A 20,793-nucleotide genomic window follows, 5' to 3' on the forward strand; every position below is an offset into this window, starting at 1 on the left:
AGACATTAAATGTGATAAGATGCTGGTTGGATAATGACACAGTGCGACTGGTTTTCTGCACATACCAAGTGGCTGTATTTACTATCAATATTATGGGTAAGACCAGAACACATCGCTCTGTTGGATGTGTGTTTCAGAGAGAATTAGCGTGTGTGTGGGTCCATGCATTAGTCCCACCCATTATCAGGCAGCATGCCCCCACGCAGACACACTGAGACAGCTTTAAAGAGGTGGTGTTTATAAAGTCACGCTTTTTTGCCGCACAAGGGTCAGTCATTTGTCGCTGCCGTCGGCTTTGGCCTGCAGGAGGTAAGTGTCACCTTTTCTGCTGTTTGTGCAATTATACAAGTAAAGATGTAACTTTGTTCGAGAAAATACAAGGGAATAGAACACCTCTAAAGGGAACTGCACACTTTCTGTTGTTGTCTTGTCAGTGCTGCAGTAGGATGATTTTCATACTTTAAAGCAAGATTTTCTGTCTACTCTTACAAATTACGCCTAAAGTACAAACCTTTGCAAGCAGTTTACAATAAGTAAAACCAAGAGGGCACAGAGGATTGCAGATTTCATGCTTTTGTAATGTAAGACAACTTAGCAGGGGGTTTAAAATTCAGTATAAATGCAGCTGTCAATAGAACTGATTAAGCTTGAGAAGCTTATGTTCATGAGAAAAAAGTCTGACTTAAGTTTGAGTGACCGACTAAGGAATACACAAATTATGCAAGGTGAAAAGGCAAAGCAATTGTGTGTAATGCTGTTATGTTTGCAAATGTCATTGCAAATATATGCACACTTGAAACATAGTTTTCTTTAGTGTGTATGTTTGTGCATTAGATAAATATATTTACATGCAAAACTAAATAAACAAAAATTATACATATGTTGCCATTTGCAGTGCAATTCCAAACACTTCAGAGATAGATATATCTGCAGACACATGCTCCCATGTGTGCACACTGGACATACACGTACTCATATAACATAATATGCATTGCACATACACATGCACACATACACCCACCCGGTGCTTTTCTGTGTGGAGTTTGCATGTTCTCCCTGTGCCTGTGTGGGTCTCCACGTACCCCGACTTCCTCCCACATTCCAATGAAATGAAAGTTAATTAGTGACTCTAAATTGCCCATAACTGTGAATGTGAGTGTGAATAGTTGTTTTGTCTATATGTGTTGGCCCTGCGATGTACTGGTGATCTGTTCAGGGTGTACCCCGCCTCTCGCCCAATGTCAGCTGGGATAGGCTCCACGACCCTCACAGATAAGCAGTATAGATAATGGATGGACACACACTCTCTCTCCTCTCTCTCTCTCACCCTCTCACCCTCTCACCCCCCACCCCCAACCTCCACCCCCCCATCTCTTTCTCCCACACACACACACACATATGGACTGTAGACAGTGTCTAGTCAGTCTAATCTGAATCTTCCACCCCTTTGCTCAGCTGTATTTTGGAAATAAATCATTCTGTTGTGACAGACAACCTCAGCACTGTGGTCCAATTAAATGGACACTCTAGAGATATCTTACATAATCCCCCCAAACAACAAACCAAGCCCATGTTTCCTATACAATTAATGTCTGTATTGCAAATTCAAAAATGTATACACTCATTCATTCTGTTCATTCTTTACAACTTTGTGGCAAAACTTTGAAAAGGCAAAGTTAAAATGAACCTCAATATTTTTTCATGCCAAAATCCACCTAAAGACACGCATTTTATTCAAACTTCAAAATGTGCATGAAAGTGAATTAAAAGTAAGCAAATAAAATGAGGTACATATTCTCAGTTGAAATAAATTATGGTGTTATTGGAAAAAAATATGTCTTTGTGTTGAAAAACTGAGTGGTCAATTGTGTCTGTTCTACAGTTGCCTGGAACATTAACACCAACGCCAACCCTGGTGCAGAGTGTCAGGTAAGGAGCACACACACACACACGCACGCACACACACTCACACACACACACATACACACACTGTATCCCCACTTCAGGCACACGACATATATTGACAGTCTAAACACGTCCAGGGCGAGACATCAATTATGTCCACACCGGAAACTAGCAGTGGCCCAGAGCCTGGAGCCCGCTGGTTGTTGAGCCAGGAGAGCCACCATGTTTACCTTATAGACACAAGTGTCGCCAGGAAATCGCCTTTCCACATTAGCCTGATCCATATCCACATTGAAGCTGCCAAGAAGATTATAGAAATGACAATAACTTCATTTAATACTACAGGTTACTGTGGTAGAATACAATCCCAAAATATCATCTGTGTTTTTGGAATGCAGCAAAGCATGAACATGATTTTTATCTAATCTCCTCTGATCTCATCTGCAGAGACAATATCTTTCAAGTATGACCCTTAGCTGAACGTGACAGGCTCAGGAATGTTCAGGGCAGTTTGTTCAAAGTCATCCTGGAACTTATATTTATATTATATAACAAAGCAGAAGATATTTGTATTTATATTTTTACTATGTTCATTATCAATAGTTTGAGGTAGTCAAATCAAGCAGGAATCTACCAAAGCTAAAGTCTTATAAGTTGTAAATTCTCTCTTTGCTTTTCAGAATAATGGTTCTCAAAGTACTTTAACTTTGGTAGGACAGGAGGAACAATTATAGCCACCAAAAAGAACCTTTCAACATATATTCAACATACATATGTGCATATGTTTCAAGGCAGATTTAATATGAACCTATCTTTAATCTGTCTTAGCTTAAATTAACTAAATATAAAAGTTACTTGTGTATAGGATTTTTATGTTTCCCAAGTTTAGAGGGAGACAAAATATATCAGCCGGTCCTTACCTCTTTGTCCCTCTGTGCCCTCAGAGGTACGTTAAGTTGAGGGAACTAATGAAGGACCAGAAGCACGAGACTTACTGGCAGGAGACGGGTCGATGGGTGGGCTACGAGGAAAGCTACGACCCTCAGGCTGGGGTGTGGGCGTTCTCAGAAATCTCCTACCTCACCTTCAAGAGCCTCATCCAGCTCCGACGTGCCATGAACACAGGTCTGTGATGAAAATCAATAGAAATATGAGCATGAGTTAATTTTTACTTAGAGACTTTGTCTGTATATAATTGTTTTCAGTGATAAAAAGAATGCTACATTCATCTCCAGTGCATTTTAAAGGGAAATATTATACTTTTTATTCCACTATACACTTACCTGACAGCCTTAGTTAAGAGTTAGAATAGAATAAGCATTATAAATTATTAAACCACCCAGTGGTACAGTAGATCCATCTTTAGCAGCTACAAGACTGATAGACCAATAATTATAACCCAGTATTATAATTCACAGTATATTAAAAATGGCCCATTTTGCATACTGAGTACTTTTACTTTTGGTACTTAGTCGTTAGTATATTTTGATTGATAATGCAAACACTAAATGTGAAGGTTACACATTGAAGATTTTCAGATTTTCATTTTCTTCTCATTGTAGTGTCATTGTTGTCTAGGTACTAGGTAAGAAATGTAGAGCTCACTTGCCTCCTTCCCTGTGTTTTCTCTGACGATATGACACTGTGGGAGTGCCAAAGTTAAACCCTTGCAGCAAGTTCTGACACTCTCAGCACTCTCATTTTGACTCCCCTCAAACCACAACCACACTTTTTAAGATCATCTCTAGCTCACTCACTTAACTACATCATTGCCTTTTACTGTATATTTCATTACCAACTTATAACTCATTGCTGAGCTATGATCTGTTGCTTATTGTATTACTTAGTGCTGATTTTACCAATGTTTTATCACTGGTGCTTTATTGCTTATTTTAGATTTTATTGCCATATGTTGTAAAGTGACCTTGAGTGCCATTAAAGTCACCATTAGATAAAAATATATTATTATAATCATTATTTATCTTTTTCCAACATGATCTTTTTTCAAGGTGTGACCATTTTTGATTGTGAAGAGCAGACCCTGGCCACCATTGCAGAGAAGATGGTCACTGAGATGGTCAACAAGAAGGAGATCAGGCCCGGAGACCAGGAGGGAGTGCTGAAGGCTCTGCTTCAAAACCGCAGGTATCAGCCAACAGTGACTCAAGCACAAATGACCCTACATTTAAGCATTTAGCTGATGCCGTTATCTAAAGCTGGGGGTGAGAGGGGAATGTTTCAGTATCTTGCTCAGAGAAAGTTGAACAGAGTACATAGCTATTGTGGGGATCAAAACTGTGATTATGGTCTGTAACCACCAAACCACCCTGTCTACCTGAGTCTTTATTAAAGGTGACCATTGTGCACTGCAGTTGCCTTCCACTTGTGTGAGGATCCGGTCACTCTAAAAGTCTAAATAGAAAACATATTGTCACTGCATTATAAAGATTTTGTTCAATAAGCTGACAAATCAAAGACCTCTAAGTACATTTTAATAAAGATGTTGTATTTTTTTCTCAAGTACCTGCATTAGTTCTTGTGCCTTTTTGTAGTAGTAGTAGGCAACTTTAAAAAAATGAAAATTCACTGTAACACTGTACACTGTACACTGTAAATAATCTGTAACACTGTAAATAATCACTTTTTAATCACTTCCCTCTTAAACTACAGGTTTTTGTAAAATTAATTTTATCTATTTTATTTTATTTATTTTGTTGAATGTGTCCTTAACCAGATGAATGTGCACTCCCACTTTCTCCTGCACGAGGGACCACCAGTGAATAATTTGCTTGTCCACAGCATCTTCAGCCTGACACAAACACAGACAATGACACAGACAATGGTTTTCTCCTTCCAGCCAATCAGATGACCCAGAAAGCCAAGCTCTGACTAGTGGGATGGACCTACAGAAGTTTTCAGTCAAGGAAAGGGTATGTTCTTACACTGATGTAATCAGCCATCTGAATGTGCCTCACTGATAATAGGATCTGCTATCATGACAGTGGTGGGACAATGTCTTAGGTGAAAGTGTCTCCTGGCATCGGATAATCAAAGTAATTCAGACGAGTGAAGGTTTTAGAGGATTCTTTTTGATGCAGAACTAAAGCTGATTGGACTAATTGACCTTTTAAATTACCAGAGTGGATCATATTCCATTTTTAAGGCTGTGTCTTCACATGTTTGCAGTTATTGCAGTTTGCATGAGTAAGTATTTGCACACAGCTGTAAATGCTCTGAATTTAAGTTTCTCCTGGAGTAAGGTGCAAAAGCACACCTTCACAGATTTAATCATGCATTTTAATAGATGATTTAAGCATGTCTGCCATCATTTTCCAAGATGAACAGATGTTTGCTCACCATGTCTGTTCATTCTGTGTTTCTTTAGAGGGATGAATCTGACCGGGTTGAGGCCTCCATGGTGCTAGTAGGTGAGCCACTATTTGTTCTATTTGCTGGATCTAGAGTATGTGTACATATGTGGTTATTTGCATTCACGTTTGAATCTATGTCTTTCTATATCTTTGAATATAATATTTCTGTTTCTTTTTGAACCAGGAGCCTTGGACTTTCTGGAGAAGCCGACAGTTGTGTTTGTGCGTCTGAAGAAGGCAGCAGTGCTTGACTCTGCCTTGGAGGCCCCTGTGCCTGTGCGCTTCATCTTCGCTCTGGTTGGCCCCAGCAAGACTGATATGGACTACCATGAGACTGGTCGGGCAATGGCAGCACTAATGGCCGATAAAGTGAGTTGACTGACAGTTTTGCTGTGCAAAGTATACAAGATACTGAGTCTATGAAACTCTGGTTGCAAAATGGTCTTTGTCAGTCAAAATTTTAAAAGGGCAGTCAACTGAAAATGTCATCAGTGTGGTATAATTTTGCATTTCTTTGTTCAAACATTAATGTCTAGTTATTAATTCTCAGATTTTGAGTCTAAGTCGAGTCTGATATCCTGAAGCTTTAACCTACGACTTCCAGTCTCATCCAGCTCCACTCTCTCCATCCCAGGTGTTCAATCAGACAGCGATGCAGGCAAAGAGTCCCCGAGAGCTGACAGACAGTGTGGCCGACTTCATGGACTGCAGCATCGTCATCCCGCCCACCGAGATCCAGAACGAAGCCATGCTCAGCTCCATCATCAGCTTTCAGAAGAAACTGCTACAGGGCAGGTTCCAGTCCTCTGATCCTGCTCTCCGCCTGGAAACCAAACCTCGTAGGGGTGGGTCCTATCAGTCCACGCTCGTAACTACAAACCAAGTATTTGCTGGAAAACTTTCCTATTATCAATGCATATTATTAAAATTAGATTTAAATTCTTTTCCCTTAGTTTCCATCACTTCCGGGTCTACTCCTGAAGACCCTCTGGCCCGTACTGGTCGACCATTTGGCGGGATGATTCGAGACATAAAGAGACGCTACCAGTATTACAAGAGTGACATCACAGATGCTCTCAATGCCCAGGTCCTTGCTGCTATTATCTTCATCTACTTTGCAGCCCTGTCTCCTGCCATCACCTTTGGAGGGCTGCTGGGTGTGTGTTCATATTTGTATGTGACATGGTATATGCTGTTTTATTGTTGCAGTAGACCCTATAACCATTCTTTGCTGTCATCTTTGCCATCTCAGCTGATAAGGTGGAAAATATGATGGGGGTTCCAGAGCTCCTTATCTCCACCAGCATCCAGGGGATCATCTTCTGCTTTGTTGCTGCTCAGCCTGTCCTGGTCATTGGTTTCTCTGGTCCTCTGTTAGTGTTCGAGGAGGCTTTCTTTGCTGTAAGTTGTAGCACTGAATCATAGTCTCTGCTGAATCACATGATCCCACTGAAGTTAATTTTTGTGATAGCTTTGTGACACACACTAAATTTTTGAATACCATGGCCCATTAGTCCTTTAATTCATTTTCAAGCTGTCATTCATCATTTGATAGTGGTCATGGTCAACTCAACCCCCATTCGCTTCATTCAGTTCTGCAAGTCCCAGGAGATTGAGTACATTGTTGGGAGAGTGTGGGTCGGAGTGTGGCTGGTCATCATTGTAGTGGTCATTGTGGCCTTTGAGGGCAGCTTCCTGGTACGCTTCATCTCACGCTTCACCCAGGAAATCTTCTCCATCCTCATCTCCCTCATCTTCATCTATGAAACCTTTGCTAAGCTTGGGAGGGTAAACCATTTTCATCATTTCTCACATTTCATCTGTCCAAATTAGTCATTTGTGGTGCTGTTCCTTAATCTTTCCTCATCTATTACCTCCTGACTTCTCTGTAGATCTTTAAGGCACATCCGCTGATTCTGAATTATGATCACCTGAATGCGACTCTGGAAAATCCCTGGCACCCAAAGGTGGAGCAGACCATCATCTATGACAATACTACCGGCAATACAACTGTTCTAGTCAACACTTTTAAGCCACCTTACCCCAACACAGCCCTGCTTTCCATGTGCCTCATGCTTGGCTGTTTCTTTATTGCCTATTTCCTGCGCCAATTCAAGAATGGGACATTCCTTCCTGGAAAGGTGAGTTGGCTGCAATTGTGAATGTCAGAGGCAATCTATAGTTTGATCTCCTACAGATTTTTGCCAGCTATGACAAAAAACATTTTTTTAACTGTAATGTTTCTAATCTGTGTTTACCAGGTGAGACGTTTGATGGGTGATTTTGGTGTCCCCATCGCCATTTTCCTCATGATTGTTGTGGACTACAATATTGAGGATACTTACACTCAGGTGGGCCTATGCTTTTCAGCTTTTATTTTATTGCCTGAATGCATGCATAAAAGTAACTAGTTACCTTTTTATGCACAGAAACTAGTGGTTCCCAAAGGTCTGATGGTGTCCAACCCAGCCAAAAGAGGGTGGCTCATCAACCCCTTCGGAGAGCACAAGCCTTTCCCTGTGTGGGTGATGTTTGCATGCTGTGTTCCGGCCTTGCTTGTCTTCATTCTCATCTTTCTAGAGTCTCAAATAACAACGTGAGTCATTATATCTCAACAGCAAAATCACTCACTGAATGTAACCTTAGAAAACGTGACATTTCCTGCCTCTTACCAAAGTTTGATTCAAATGTTGTATCTGTCAACAGTCTGATTGTCAGTAAACCTGAGAGGAAGATGGTAAAGGGATCCGGGTTCCACTTTGACTTGCTGCTCTTAGTTGGCATGGGAGGACTCAGTGCAATATTTGGTGTGCCATGGCTGAGCGCTGCTACAGTGCGATCTGTCACCCATGCCAATGCCCTTACCGTCATGAGCAAAGGACCAAAACCTGTGATAGAGAAAGTGATGGAGCAGAGGATCAGTGGCATTGTGGTGGCTTTGTTGGTTGGTAGGTGCTGCTAATCATCCAGTCTTTGTGTGCTGCTTGTCTAGACTGCAGGTTTAACTTTGGCAATGTAAAGTCTGAGAATACCTTCAAATAGCATAGCATATCAGACTTTCATCACTGCCAATTAAAAGACTGCAGGCTATCCTTTATCTGAATGTCTGTTTGTTTCTAGGTCTGTCTATTCTGATGGAGCCAATCCTAAAGATGATCCCCATGTCGGCCTTGTTTGGGATCTTCCTCTACATGGGAGTCACGTCACTAAATGGCATCCAGTTGTGGGATCGTATGCTGCTTCTGCTCATACCCAAGAAATACCATCCCGATGAACCCTATGCCACCAGAGTAAGAGTCCCATGATGACATGAATGGCCCCTAACTTTCATTAGCATGCAAACAAGACTAAGAGTCTACAGTCATGTGAGCAGCGCAGTTAAACTGTACTTTGATAAATGCTAACATGCCCACAGTGATAATGTGAACATGCTGATGTTAAGTGGTTGTAATGTTCACCATCTTAGTTTAGTCATAGCATGCTAACATTTGCTAATTAGCCAAGCATAAAGTTTACAGCTGAGGCTGATGGGGATGCCACTAACTATGTAAGTGTTTTAGATTTTATAATCAAAGGTTATTATAGTTCATCCTCAGGGAAACATGAATGTGTGCTCTAAATGTTGTGTTAATCCAACAGTCGTTCAGATATTTCATTAAAAACCATAAATGTGAACCTCACAAGAGGAGACGTAAGGGGGTCTCCAACGACATTAGGATTCATCCTTTGAGCAATATGAATGTTCTTTTTCATGGCAATCAATCCAATAGTTGTTAAGACATTTCCAAAGTGGTAGACTGACTAACAGACACTATCGATGCTATGTTTGTATAATTTATGTTTTTATATCTTGAATGCAGGTGAGCACAGGGAGAATGCACTTGTTCACAGCCATCCAGATAGTGTGCCTTGCACTTCTCTGGACTGTGAAGTCCAGTCCAGTATCCCTCGCACTTCCCTTCATACTCATCCTCACCATTCCTCTGCGCATGTTTATGACCGGGCGTCTCTTCACTGAACTGGAAATGAAATGTGTAAGTGGTTTCTTGTCATCTCAGTAACTACTACAGAGAAATTCAGTTATATGCCTATTTCTGTTTAATAATGTATCTGCTGTATCATAATGTCCTTATTCTTCTATGTCCATTGTGTTTTAGTTGGATGCTGATGATGCTAAAGTGACATTCGAGGAGGAGCCAGGGCAAGATGTATACTGTGAAACTCAAATGCCATTGTAGATGACTGCTGCCAGAAATCTTTTATTTTAACAAAAGGATATTTATTTTATATGAAGCTCAAATTAATGTTTCATCTACAGTATCTATGAGCACAAACATGTTATGTTTTTTTGATGAAAAATGCAGATATAGATTCTATCTTTGTTGTGTCAGTATGGATAACATTAATATATTGTAATGGTAAAACATACCTGAAGAAAACAGTCACTGCCTTATACACAGCTGAAGCCAGAAATATTAATATAACACTGTTTTTACGGAAAAGGCCTTATATATATATATGTGTGTGTGTGTGTGTGTGTGTGTGTGTGTGTGTGTGTGTGTGTGTATAGATAGATAGATATATATAGATATAGATATAGGCATGCATGAAAAAAAAAAATTCAGTGATGCCAACACTCCAAAAATGGAAAGACTGAATGCTGAGTGGAATGTATTGTAGTGTTAAAAGCCAAATAGTATGTTTTCCCAGGCAACTGCACATTGAATGTAATTTTATAACATGGGCTTTAAGTTATTGTCATATTCACTCACCTTGATGTGTAAAATATCCAAACTCTGAATTTAATAATTTGTGATTTATGACGTAATATTGAGAGCAAAGTGTATGTATTTTAACAGAAATGATCAAACTGGTAACAGTGGAAAGCTACAGGACAAAACCACTGTATGGCAATACAGGGAGAAATAAAAAGTGGTTAACATTTGTGTGTTATGTTGCTCTTGTTCTCGTCATCTCTCCATAAATAATAAAGACTACCTCCCAAAGGACCCATCACATTAGTTTCTATTTTTGAACTTTTTCTTACTTCTTAGTCAACTTTGGTAGCTGTATGTAAATAAACAATATGCCTGGGACACCAGAAAAAACTGTGCGTGCTGTCAAATCAAATCAGTCTTCATCTAGAAGTTATTTATTGAATGCCATGATTCTACATACTCCAGCTCTGTAGGGGGCGCTTTGCACCCTAAACGCTGGTCTGTGACCAATAACCACAAAGAAGGAAAAGATGCGTAACCTCATTGGCTGTTTGGGTGACGCTCTAGTATGCTCGTCTCTGATTAGCTGCTCTCTCAGCAGGATCCGCCTACGAGACATGTTAGCGACTTAAGTGTAACCGGGCACATTTCACGTCTCTCTGCTGTTTTATGTCTCGATTTTGTGAAGTAGCATAACGCTAACAACGGCAGTTAGTAAATACATCCCGTTGTTAATTGGACGATGACTAAACTAAACTTGCCAGGTTAGCTAACCAGCCAATGTTGTGGTACTCGGAGGCACATGGATTGACCTGAACATCTGCTAAGTTTGTATCCAGCTAACTCACTGAAACATTTTTTGGAAAAATGAGTGAAACCGAGGAACCTGGTAGGTGTAATCAAATCAACTGGTTAAAATATTCTAATATTTTTTCGCTATCTGATAATTAGCTCTGTTATTGACTTAAATTAGGTAAATGATTAAATATTAATCTACCTTCCTTGGCGATGTAACATTATCTGACTTGTCAGTCGCAATTTGGTTCACTCTAATGATTGACTGAGTTTTCTGCCCCCATGCTATGACTACAGAGTGGACCAAGGAAAATTTCCAGAAGCTTTTTGCTGCAATGAAAAGCAACATCCCCAAACGTTATAGAATGTTCGCTTATTCCAAAGCACAGAAAGCTCTTGACTGGAAGAAGGTGGCTTTCCCTCCTTTCTCTCCTGAAGAGTGCCAAGAAAAGTGGGGAGAGATTTTGCAGAAGGTGAATCACACTTACACTTTCAGTTGACAAAAACAGTCTCACCACAAAGTCTGTCCAGCAGCTTCTCTGGAGCTTTCAGTCATATCACACAATTACCACAGCATTACCTCTCTTGGGTTTAATGTATCACAAAAAAGTATTTTAACCCTTTTCATTTTTTATACTCCCAGTGTGTTATTTATAACATGATGGCAACTAAAGGGGTTTATAATATTTTGATGTAATATGCACACAGTGGCCTCTTTAGGTGCACCTGTACAGTCTCTCAAACCACTACAACATCTCTACCATAAATTTGACCTTTCTTGCAGATATAATGTTCAGGTTTTGGTGATGTTGTCTGACAGGTCAAAACAGTACCCAGTATATACCCTTAACAAAGCAGCTACTTCGAACAATTTTCTTCTCTCTCTAAGAAATGCAACAATTATTTAGAATTTCAAAGCATTTCTTTCAAATCAGTCTTACAAATTTTGTTAATTTTGTGTAACATCCTTGTTGTTGTTGCTCAGATGCGCAAGTTTCGGTCCCTCACTGAACTCATTGTTGAAGCTGAAGATGCCCTTTCAGAACCTAAGCAGAACAATAAAGTAAGAACAGCACAATCAAACTTTGTATGACGTAAAATTATCTGAAAATACCATGTTTCCTTCGGAGAATTCATGGTATGTAATTTTTCCTGCAGATCCATCCAAAGTTCCCGAAGAGACCCACCCCTCCAAATGCCTTGTTTTACAAGGAGAACAGGGCCAAGTTTCAAGAGCAGCACCCAGAGCTGAGCCACAGAGAGGTTTTGGAGGTCTTAGGCAAGAAGTATCCTGCGCTCCCAGATGAAGAGAAGGTACAGTCACTGAGAGTTTACTGCTAAAACAGAGTCTCTTCTCATTCAGTTTCACATTTACATACAGCTTACATGCTGAAGTACTTTTTTTTTTTCTATGAATCACAGACTCCGTATAAGGAGAGACACCAGCTTGCAGTAAAAGAATACAAGGCAAAGGTGCAGGAATTCAGGTAGTAAATGAACACACATACCTTACAGTGTGAACAGGTATGATTTGGCCCAGAAGGCTGCCTGTGTATAGTCAGTGTGTTAAGCAAATTATTTTTCTCTCAGGAAACAATTTTCCAGCCCCCCTGATCGTAAGCGCAGGAAATCTCGAAAGAGGAAGCAGGTGTCTGCAGACACCCCAGATGTAAGTGATGGTCACATCAGCCACTGTTAGTGGAGAACTGCAATGTACTGTTTGCATGGTTATCTGGATTACCCACAAATACCTATTGATATAATATTCATGTGTTTTAATACAGTTCATATTTATTGGAAGAGCACGTATTTGGTTGCAGTTATGTAACACTGCTGGAAAGGGTCTAAATCTTGATTATCCTCTATTTGATGTGTGACTTCTCAGGGTGAACAGCATACTGAAGGTGCAGAAGATCTGCCTCCCAAGCCTCCTCTGTAAGCCTTACACACACACACAAACATGCAAACACGCACTCTCAGTGATTGGAACTAATCTTTGAAGTGCCTTGTTTTGCTTTGTTGCATCTTTACTACTTACTGTAGAATCATGTACTTTGGTGCCAGTTCAGTATATTGTTTACCGTGAAGCTTCATCAAAGTGGATGAAAGATAACTGCTGCCACCATAGTGGATGAAGATGTAATTTGAGCCACTAGTTCAGAAGGTGCCAAAACCAAAGTGCGTGTTTAAGGCACAGTCAGTCACACTTGTCCCAGTTTGTGCGACTATTCACTCTGTCTCTGAGTCTGTTCAGGTAAAGCTTCTCAAAGATTCACAAGTTGTTGAACTTTGATACCCAGATTTATACAGTTCCATATATACAGTCCATACAAAGTGTTGTCTTGGTGAGAATTGTATTTGAGTTATTATTCTTGTGCTGTGTCATCATCACTCTGCAGTGACTCTCATTGACTGTTTACAGTGAATGATGCTCTGCTCTGTTTCCAGCTGCTTGTTACATGCTGTTTGGGGAAATGCTCTTAAACAGAGTGCAGAGTGCATATGAAGCTGTGGGAGTGATGTTAAGTCTCTGTTGGCTAATAGCCAATAGCCGCAGGTCACAGCTTTTAAATGTTGGCTGGCAGTATTTGGATTCAGCCCTGGCAAGCCTTATAAAATATGTGTTTGTCTGCCTTGTTAACCACAGTGTTGGTGCATGTGGTGAACCAGTGCGCCAAATCCCATTCAGCTCAGACATGCTGCTAGAGTTTTAGAGCACACCCTCTCATTACCTCCCTGAGGTAAGAGAGAAGCCATCACCAAAAGGGCTCACCACCTCTTAAAAGTTGGGCACAGTTACATCGTCATCCACTACGGGGCATGGCATTTCCAAGGAACACATGCTCAGTATTTCCTGTCTGCCATTACCAGCAAAGTTTATTGAACTTTGTGACAACCATGTATCTTGTAGATTGTCTTATACTGACTTGTTTTGTCATAGTTTTAATAACCTTTTGTGACTTAAATTTGTTTGTGATTTGTATCTTTAGCAACGGCTATAATCTGTTCTGCAAAGAGCAAATTGCATCCATGGCAGGTATCTCAGTGAAAGACTATGTGATCGTGTGGGCCCAACGTTGGCGAGATCTGACTATGAGAGAGAAAAACAAGTACAATACACGCTGCAAAGAGGTATGAACACACACACACACACACACACACACAAACAAACTGTTTCATATACACTGTTTCCTACAAACGTGTTCATTAGCTGCTGCACCACAAGACTCAGTTTACAGTAAAAATCAGTTGAATCTGAATACAATACTTCATTTCTTCCAGTTGAAGAGACAGTATGCGATCAAGCTGAATGAATATCTACAGGTGGGTCATTTAGAAGGAGAAGTCGAAGGCTACAGTTGCAGCTTGCAGATGATGCTGACAGACTTTATGTGACGTTGATGTTTATGTTCCTTTAGTCTTACACTGAGGAGGAGCAGCAGCGGATCTTAAATGAGAATGGAATCAAAATACCTAAACAGTGTAAGGTAAGAAGCACTGTTAGAAAATAATCATCAGCTATTTAAACATAGTCTTGTTAACAGTGAGGAAAAGCTGTTTTAACACTTTGTCCTCATTGTCCATGTCATTAAAATGTTTCACCTTTTCACTGTGACTCACATAAAGTTATTATTTGTGTACTCTTCACTTGAAAAACTATGTTGGATTAATCCTCTCTTCTGAAAATATTTTTGTCACTAATGTACAGGGAATTCAAAGTGAAATTAAACCAGTATTTACACATCCTGGTGAGCCCAAGATGCCGTCTCGGTGAGCAATGTGCTTTCAAGAGTCGTAGGAGTCATTAAAACTTCGAACAATTCAAATTTAAATTTATCTCTCCTGAGGAAAACTGATTGTTTTTGTTTGTTTGTTTGTTTGTTTTTCTTCGCTCATAGATCTGGTAATGTAATTTTCTACAAAGCTCAGATGGAACTTCTTAAGGAGGAATTCCCAAACTCAAAGGAGCGCTTCCTCAAGGTCTGCCAAAGTTGGCAGGGCCTCTCTATACGAGAGAAGGAACGCTACAGAGAGAAAGCACATGAAAGGATAAGAAAATACTCAGTAGAGCTGCAGAAATGGTTTAAGGTATGAAGAATCCTCTTCTAATGTTTATTTTTTTTAATCTAGGAAGTTTTTATGAACTTTAAACTGAGTTACCTTTTACATTCTTCAGACGCTGACAGCAGCAGAGCAGGAGGACTATAGAGCATGTAACCCCAGTGTAAGCAATTCAAGTACCCATCTATATTTCTTTGATTTTAATTTTGACTATTTTCTGAAATTCACAATGTACTTATCTTTGCAGAAACGTCAGTACCTCGATGACAAAAAAATTATAGTTTGTAACATAGGAGAACCATACCTGAGCATACCATCAGTAAGTAGAACTGTTGATGCAACTCACGTGAAGTAATTCACTCTTCTGAACCACACCTTTATGATGTGATCAATGCAAACTACTGCTGATATGACATGCTGTCTTATAATGAAGGTTAAAGAAAATGAATTCTACTAGGAATTTATTGTGAAGTTCACTTAGACTCATACAAGTTCACATACAACTAAAACAGATTCACTAGATGCAAATTAGCACATAGTTGTAAGTGGTATATTGTCAGTTAATGGTGCAGAGTCAGTTAAGTCATAGTTTACTCTGTAAGTTATGTACAGAGGCAATAATAGGATGCCATTCACAGAATTAAAAAAAAAGTATTTTGCACTCTGGGTTGAAAAGCTCTCTCCTCAGTCCATGTTTATTGTATGTCATGCAGGATTCAGAAGATGATGACATTGAGGACAGCAGCAGTGATGAAGAAGAGGTTACTCTGAACTATTATGAGGTTAGAAAAGTACAACATATTTTATGTTCTTTTGTATTCAGTTTTACAACTGTGCATCTGGATGTTATAAATGTCAACTGTTGATCTACAGGATGAGGAGGAAGAAGAGGAGGATGACATCACCTTTGAGATGTTTTAGGTGGTGGTGAGATGGACAGCAGAGGTCTCACACACACACACACACACACACACGTGTCAAGTTCAAAGCTGGATTCTGGATTTGGCAGGACGGACAAGTGCTTCTATGGCTGACTTTAATGCCAAAATAATCAAAGCTGTTGTAACTTTGGCACAAACTTGTGCCCATTGCTCAGATAAGAAGCTAATGGAGAAATAGATTTATGCATCTTAAATTGGATGCTGCTTTACAACCAAATGTTGAGGCCCTGTTATGGAAATGCGATCCATGCAAAAAGACCTTCATTGTTTGATCTGCTGTGCTCACATGGTTTATATTCCCAAATCAACTTCAGATTCTGAGAGAATACACTTTTAGTAATCTGCCATAGGAATGTTGTTCACAATGTATGGAGAAAAAAAATGCATGTGAGGTTGTTTGTTCAACCATTACTCAGCTGATTTAACATTGATAATACACATGTATTAAGTTATTTTAGAGAGAAAGTACTATGACAAAATGTCTGGGGGAAAACATGTATGGAATTACTAAATATTTTTTGTTTTTATTTAGAGGATAAACAAAACCTTTTCTTTGTTTTTTATGTTGTAAAGCCTTGCACATTTTCTTGTTTGTAAATCCCACAAAAAAAAAAAAGATGTTTTTAATAAACGTGCTACACAAAGATGTGACTCGTTTTAAAATTTAAATTACTGGGCTTAACCAGACCAGGGTTTTAAATAGGATGGTTTATAATGACAACTGCAGAGCTAAACAAAAGGGCCAGTTTTACTCTAAAATGCATGGGGTAACATAGTCACATGCTGGCCTGGGTGACAAATACACTCGAGTTGGGAGTTGAAGTGAGAGAAGCCCCCGGCGGTGCAGCAGAGGAAGCGCCTGGTGGAGAAGTCGTCGTGTAGCGATCGATTGCTACTGTCTGATCTCTCTGACGTAAAGATGGATGCCTGCCGAAATAGGTAAATAAACACAATTAGTAATTTGCGCGGCTGTGATTGCGGTAATCCCGACGGAAAGGCTTCAAATCGGGATACAAGCGTCGTCTTTTCCCCCTCATTCATGGTTTGTACGGGGATTTGAGAGGCGGACAGCCGCAGTGCAGCAGCAGCAGCAAGCAGCAGTGCCGGGTTCGTGGTGAAGCCTCGCTGTAGTCAAATGTATTCCTTCAACAGCAAAACCATTCAGTCACCTACAAAACCCGCTACATTGTTTCTGTTTACTCCGCCAAGTGTGCTACATCTAACACGTTCAGCTCGTAGCTGTAGCTGCCGTTGACCTGGTGGTTTTTTTTGTGAGCAGGATACCGCCTCTCTTGTAACCTCTTGGCATTTTCAATTCCTCCAGCCTATTCATAGCCACGCTCTTTGTTTTCTTCAGCAAGGTTTAGGCTAAGCTGCCTTCATTACACAGCTATGCTCGGACCAGTGTTTGAAACGTTTAGCTACCGCCTGTGTCTGTTTATTTAGGTATTCGTGCTACAACACCAACGCTAAGATCTCCTGTTTTGTGTTATTCGCAGGTTATAAACGTGGGAAGTTAACTCCCTGTTCAACGTGCAGTTGTGAGTAGCCGTATCACATTCAAGGCGTCAAACGTTGACCATGCACTGATTCATTGGTTAAACAGGATTTAACGGCACCGTGTTGCTAACTGTGTTTCCCTCCCTTGCTGCAGCCCTATTTTGGCCAATGCTTGCTGCGCTACAGCATGACCACAGCAGTGTCGTCTCATCTGGTAGTTCTGGCAAATGAAAATGGAGGAGGTTTCAATGTCCAGCCTGGACAACAGCAAGCTGGAGGTACAGTAGAATGTAAAGCCACTGAATAACAATGCTTCAAGAAGGCTTGGTTGATGCAGATGCACTGCAGAGCTGTTGGATACAAGAACACACGGTGGTGATAGACACATATAGGCATCCCTGTATGTCTCCTGGATGGCTGGCTTGACTTATGTCTGTTTCCTGATCCTTACCCTGGCAGGGCCTAGCTCAGGACATCCTGTCTGACCTGGTAGAGGATGCATGCCTGGGTCTTTGCTTCGAGGTCCACCGGGCCGTCAAGCAGGGCTATTTTTTCCTGGATGACACGGACCAAGAAAGCATGAGGGACTTTGGTGAGCACAAAGTCATTCACTCCCTACTAGAGAAGTAAATCTTATTAGCCACCCATGCTGAATTACCTCTTGGCAATGAGAAACTGTGTGGAATCAGTTTGTTGTTCATATTGTGAGAATAGAAAGGCCACACAGCAATCCGGCAAGGACATATCTCTGTATGCTCATGTGCTTTGAGCTCCATGGCAATTTTCATGCGCTGTTACAACTCATACTTTCTAAATTTCTAGAAATTGTGGACCAGCCAGGATTGGACGTGTTTGGCCAGGTTTACAACCAGTGGAAAAACAAAGAGTGTGTATGCCCCAACTGCAGCAGAAGCATTGCTGCCTCACGCTTCGCCCCACACCTGGAGAAATGCCTGGGGATGGGACGCAACAGCAGCCGCATAGCCAACCGCAGGTACGAGAGTAAAACATCCCAGCGGATTGCCCTCAGATATCGCTGTTTGTTCCAGAGTTCTAGCTCATTGCTTCACTAAACTGGATTCTGACTGTGTGCTGAAATTATGTACACGTCTTCCTTTGTCCAGTAAGCTCAATAAAATGCATCCATGTAGATAGAAAATATGAAACCTTGACCAAAAAAATCTTGGAAAGTCATTAGAGATGAAGCTGCTGAGGCAAAAAGTAGTTTCAGGTCAGGATGTACTTGTTTTATAATCAAACTGTTAAATGCAGTGAGTAATGCTGAATCATTGTGAGTGTCATGCCTTATTCTTCCCTCTTTTACAGAATAGTTACTGGTAACAACACAAACAACAAATCAGAGAGTGACCAAGAGGATAATGATGACGTCAACGATAATGACTGGTCTTATGGAGCAGAAAAGAAAGGTAATGTACTGGTACAACCTCTTTTTGCTTATACAGAATGTTGATTGCTGATATAATCCTCTAATGGGATTGGACACATGAAATTAGATGTTTTTAAATCTCTATGTCTCAATGTCTTTCTTTTACAGCAAAGAAAAGGAAATCTGATAAGGTACCTTTTATTTTCATTGTAAAATTCAAGAGTATTAATATAACACACACACATATATCTGTGTGTATATAAAATACATATCTTGGGGAGCATTATATTGTTTTTATCCCCAACTGAAGTTCATTTATATAAATACACTGAGAAAATTATTTGTCATTCCTGTCTTGTCAACTCAAGTATTTTTTTTGTCTTCACCTCAGAATCCAAACTCACCCAGAAGATCCAAATCATTTAAGCATAAGAGCAGTAAGTAGAAATCGTTTAACTTCATCTTGATGGCAAGTCTACAGTTTGTGTACATTTTGATTTTCCTCCATCCCCTTTTTGCGATGTGGTAGAATAGTGTGCATCAACAGAACAATGAAAATTGACTTCTGACTTCACCACACGCATTTAAATCAGTGCGGTATTGGATGGAATGACTGAGTGATCTTCCTGTTGTGTATTTCCATAGGTATGATGGGTCCTAGACGTCGTATGGACAACCAGGAGAGCCCGCGCATGCTGATGAAAGATGAGGCATTCCCTCAATAACACACTCAGCCACAAACACACATTCTCTTACCATTATGTGTGTGCACGTACACACAAGCGCACATGCACAGGAAGACCAATAAGACTTCACCTTTGGTTCTTTATGACGTGATATCAATGTACGTTGATATTATAGGTGACATTCATGGTGTTCGCTGCTCTGCTCAGGCAGTCCAGACCTCCCACTGTATACTTGACAGATTTTTTTTTCCAGAAAAATCATTGCACCAACACTCATTTTTTTAATTCAGTTAATTTTGTTTTAGAAGTTTTTGCTGGAGTCCAAAATAATGAATATCACCATATACGATTTCACTGCACAGAAGTAGATTCTGGTGTAATTCATTCAGTGGCCAGGAAGAGGCAGCTGTGTGCACATACAGTATGATGGTTCTTAAAATACAGCAATGATTAGGCATTAGGTGTGCTTATATTTCTTCACCTGTTATCTCATTCAAAATAATGTTAAAGACAATCTTTACTAATGGTTTGTCTTTTTATTTTCACATTCACTGTCAGGCTCATAGTTCTCCAGTTGAATTACAATACAGTATGTCTGTCTGTGTGTATGTGTGTGTGTGTGTGTGAGAGAGAGAGAGAGAGAGAGAGAGAGAGAGAGAGAGAAAGAGAGAGAGAAGCAAATCTCAGTTTTGTCATTCACCTGTGGAAATTTGTTCTAAAAATGTTCAGTCAATGAACCCCTAATTGTACAAGCAGGTATTTACTGCAGAAAGCAGGTTTCTTTTCATTTAATTTTTGGTGGATAGATCAGCTTGTTTTCTAGCATTCAAATATGTCTTTGTATCATGTGTTTACATTGTAAAGGGTTACATATATCCTTTGTGTGATGTGATAGTGTAAATATTCCAATAGTTGAATTGCTGCTATCATGGCTCAAGTTTGTTTCATCTGTCTAGCATAATAAATGATTTGTTACCTGTCCTATGGTCTTGTGTTGACTTCAACTCTCAGCAGGCTCTGAATGGAGTTTTGATGGATGTTAAAGGACAAGAACAATCTCAGTAAGTCCAAAGACCAAATAACCAACAGGGGATGCTGTTGATCAAATGATGAAGTTTCAAGGTATTCACTTCTGATTAGAGTTGCACGAATGTTGGATGAGACAGCAAATGCTGCTAAGTTAAGGGTTTTTATGCCATCTTATCCGTGGGAAACTGACAGATGGTAAACACAACAAAGTTGACACAGTTCAAGCTCCGTCTTCAGAGTAAAGTTTTGTGTTCTTAGAACTGAGAACTGCCAGAGGGGCTCAAGTTATGCTGTTTCATGTGCTCCTCTTGAAGTCTTATTTCTGAGCTCTGTTACAGCTGTGTGTGTAGGCAAAGTGAGCAAAATGCTGAGAAGAAGAGCTTGAAAATAAGACCTTCA

General features: G+C 40.1%; 4 protein-coding genes across 9 annotated transcripts in view; all 4 read left to right on the forward strand.

Moving 5' to 3' along the window:
* The first annotated feature begins 202 nt into the window (after window positions 1-202).
* On the forward strand, window positions 203-10,218 carry slc4a1b (solute carrier family 4 member 1b (Diego blood group)). Of its 2 annotated transcripts, XM_018661619.2 has the most exons (18): window positions 203-309; window positions 1,883-1,929; window positions 2,850-3,030; window positions 3,915-4,050; window positions 4,763-4,835; window positions 5,291-5,333; window positions 5,461-5,645; window positions 5,911-6,121; window positions 6,230-6,433; window positions 6,529-6,677; window positions 6,870-7,064; window positions 7,169-7,417; window positions 7,538-7,627; window positions 7,706-7,872; window positions 7,983-8,224; window positions 8,397-8,566; window positions 9,137-9,310; window positions 9,434-10,218. In XM_018661619.2, the coding sequence occupies exons 3-18, from the start codon at window positions 2,874-2,876 to the stop codon at window positions 9,512-9,514; spliced, it is 2,526 nt and encodes an 841-aa protein (XP_018517135.1). In that variant the 5' UTR covers window positions 203-309; window positions 1,883-1,929; window positions 2,850-2,873; the 3' UTR covers window positions 9,515-10,218. The 2 variants fall into 2 exon arrangements, with proteins under 2 accessions (XP_018517135.1, XP_018517134.1); XM_018661618.2 differs by having other exon boundaries at window positions 5,911-6,433.
* A 377-nt stretch (window positions 10,219-10,595) lies between these two features.
* Window positions 10,596-20,793, forward strand: part of LOC108873450 (nucleolar transcription factor 1-B) — a 37,347-nt gene continuing 27,149 nt past the window's right edge. Inside the window, exons 1-16 of one of the 3 annotated variants that reach the window (XM_018661620.2) lie at window positions 10,596-10,883; window positions 11,087-11,262; window positions 11,775-11,852; window positions 11,948-12,103; window positions 12,212-12,276; window positions 12,380-12,458; window positions 12,675-12,724; window positions 13,780-13,921; window positions 14,072-14,113; window positions 14,209-14,277; window positions 14,499-14,560; window positions 14,689-14,878; window positions 14,967-15,014; window positions 15,099-15,170; window positions 15,565-15,633; window positions 15,725-16,443. In XM_018661620.2, coding sequence (XP_018517136.1) covers window positions 10,862-10,883; window positions 11,087-11,262; window positions 11,775-11,852; window positions 11,948-12,103; window positions 12,212-12,276; window positions 12,380-12,458; window positions 12,675-12,724; window positions 13,780-13,921; window positions 14,072-14,113; window positions 14,209-14,277; window positions 14,499-14,560; window positions 14,689-14,878; window positions 14,967-15,014; window positions 15,099-15,170; window positions 15,565-15,633; window positions 15,725-15,772 — 1,368 coding nt within the window. In that variant the 5' untranslated portion in view covers window positions 10,596-10,861 and the 3' untranslated portion in view covers window positions 15,773-16,443. Of the gene's footprint in view, window positions 10,884-11,086; window positions 11,263-11,774; window positions 11,853-11,947; window positions 12,104-12,211; window positions 12,277-12,379; window positions 12,459-12,674; window positions 12,725-13,779; window positions 13,922-14,071; window positions 14,114-14,208; window positions 14,278-14,498; window positions 14,561-14,688; window positions 14,879-14,966; window positions 15,015-15,098; window positions 15,171-15,564; window positions 15,634-15,724; window positions 16,444-20,793 lie in introns of those variants that run through there. The other 2 variants (XM_051066465.1, XM_051066466.1) reach the window with 2 other exon arrangements.
* atxn7l3b (ataxin 7 like 3b) lies at window positions 16,609-20,346 on the forward strand. Of its 3 annotated transcripts, none has more exons than XM_018661609.2 (9): window positions 16,609-16,731; window positions 17,292-17,333; window positions 17,447-17,570; window positions 17,752-17,884; window positions 18,115-18,286; window positions 18,619-18,719; window positions 18,848-18,870; window positions 19,071-19,116; window positions 19,325-20,346. In XM_018661609.2, exons 3-9 carry the CDS (start codon window positions 17,520-17,522, stop codon window positions 19,402-19,404), a joined length of 606 nt encoding a protein of 201 aa, XP_018517125.1. In that variant the 5' UTR covers window positions 16,609-16,731; window positions 17,292-17,333; window positions 17,447-17,519; the 3' UTR covers window positions 19,405-20,346. The 3 variants fall into 3 exon arrangements, with proteins under 3 accessions (XP_018517125.1, XP_018517126.1, XP_050922425.1); XM_018661610.2 differs by lacking the exon at window positions 16,609-16,731 and adding an exon at window positions 16,738-16,899; XM_051066468.1 differs by lacking the exon at window positions 16,609-16,731 and adding an exon at window positions 16,741-16,929.
* Window positions 16,615-20,793, forward strand: part of LOC108873424 (ataxin-7-like protein 3) — a 34,412-nt gene continuing 30,233 nt past the window's right edge. Inside the window, 1 exon segment of the mRNA XM_051066559.1 lies at window positions 16,615-16,731. The gene's annotated coding sequence lies outside the window, so the exon portion shown is untranslated.

Source organism: Lates calcarifer, linkage group LG23 (genome assembly GCF_001640805.2).
Source record: "Lates calcarifer isolate ASB-BC8 linkage group LG23, TLL_Latcal_v3, whole genome shotgun sequence".
In the NCBI taxonomy this organism is placed as follows: Eukaryota; Metazoa; Chordata; class Actinopteri; family Centropomidae; genus Lates; species Lates calcarifer.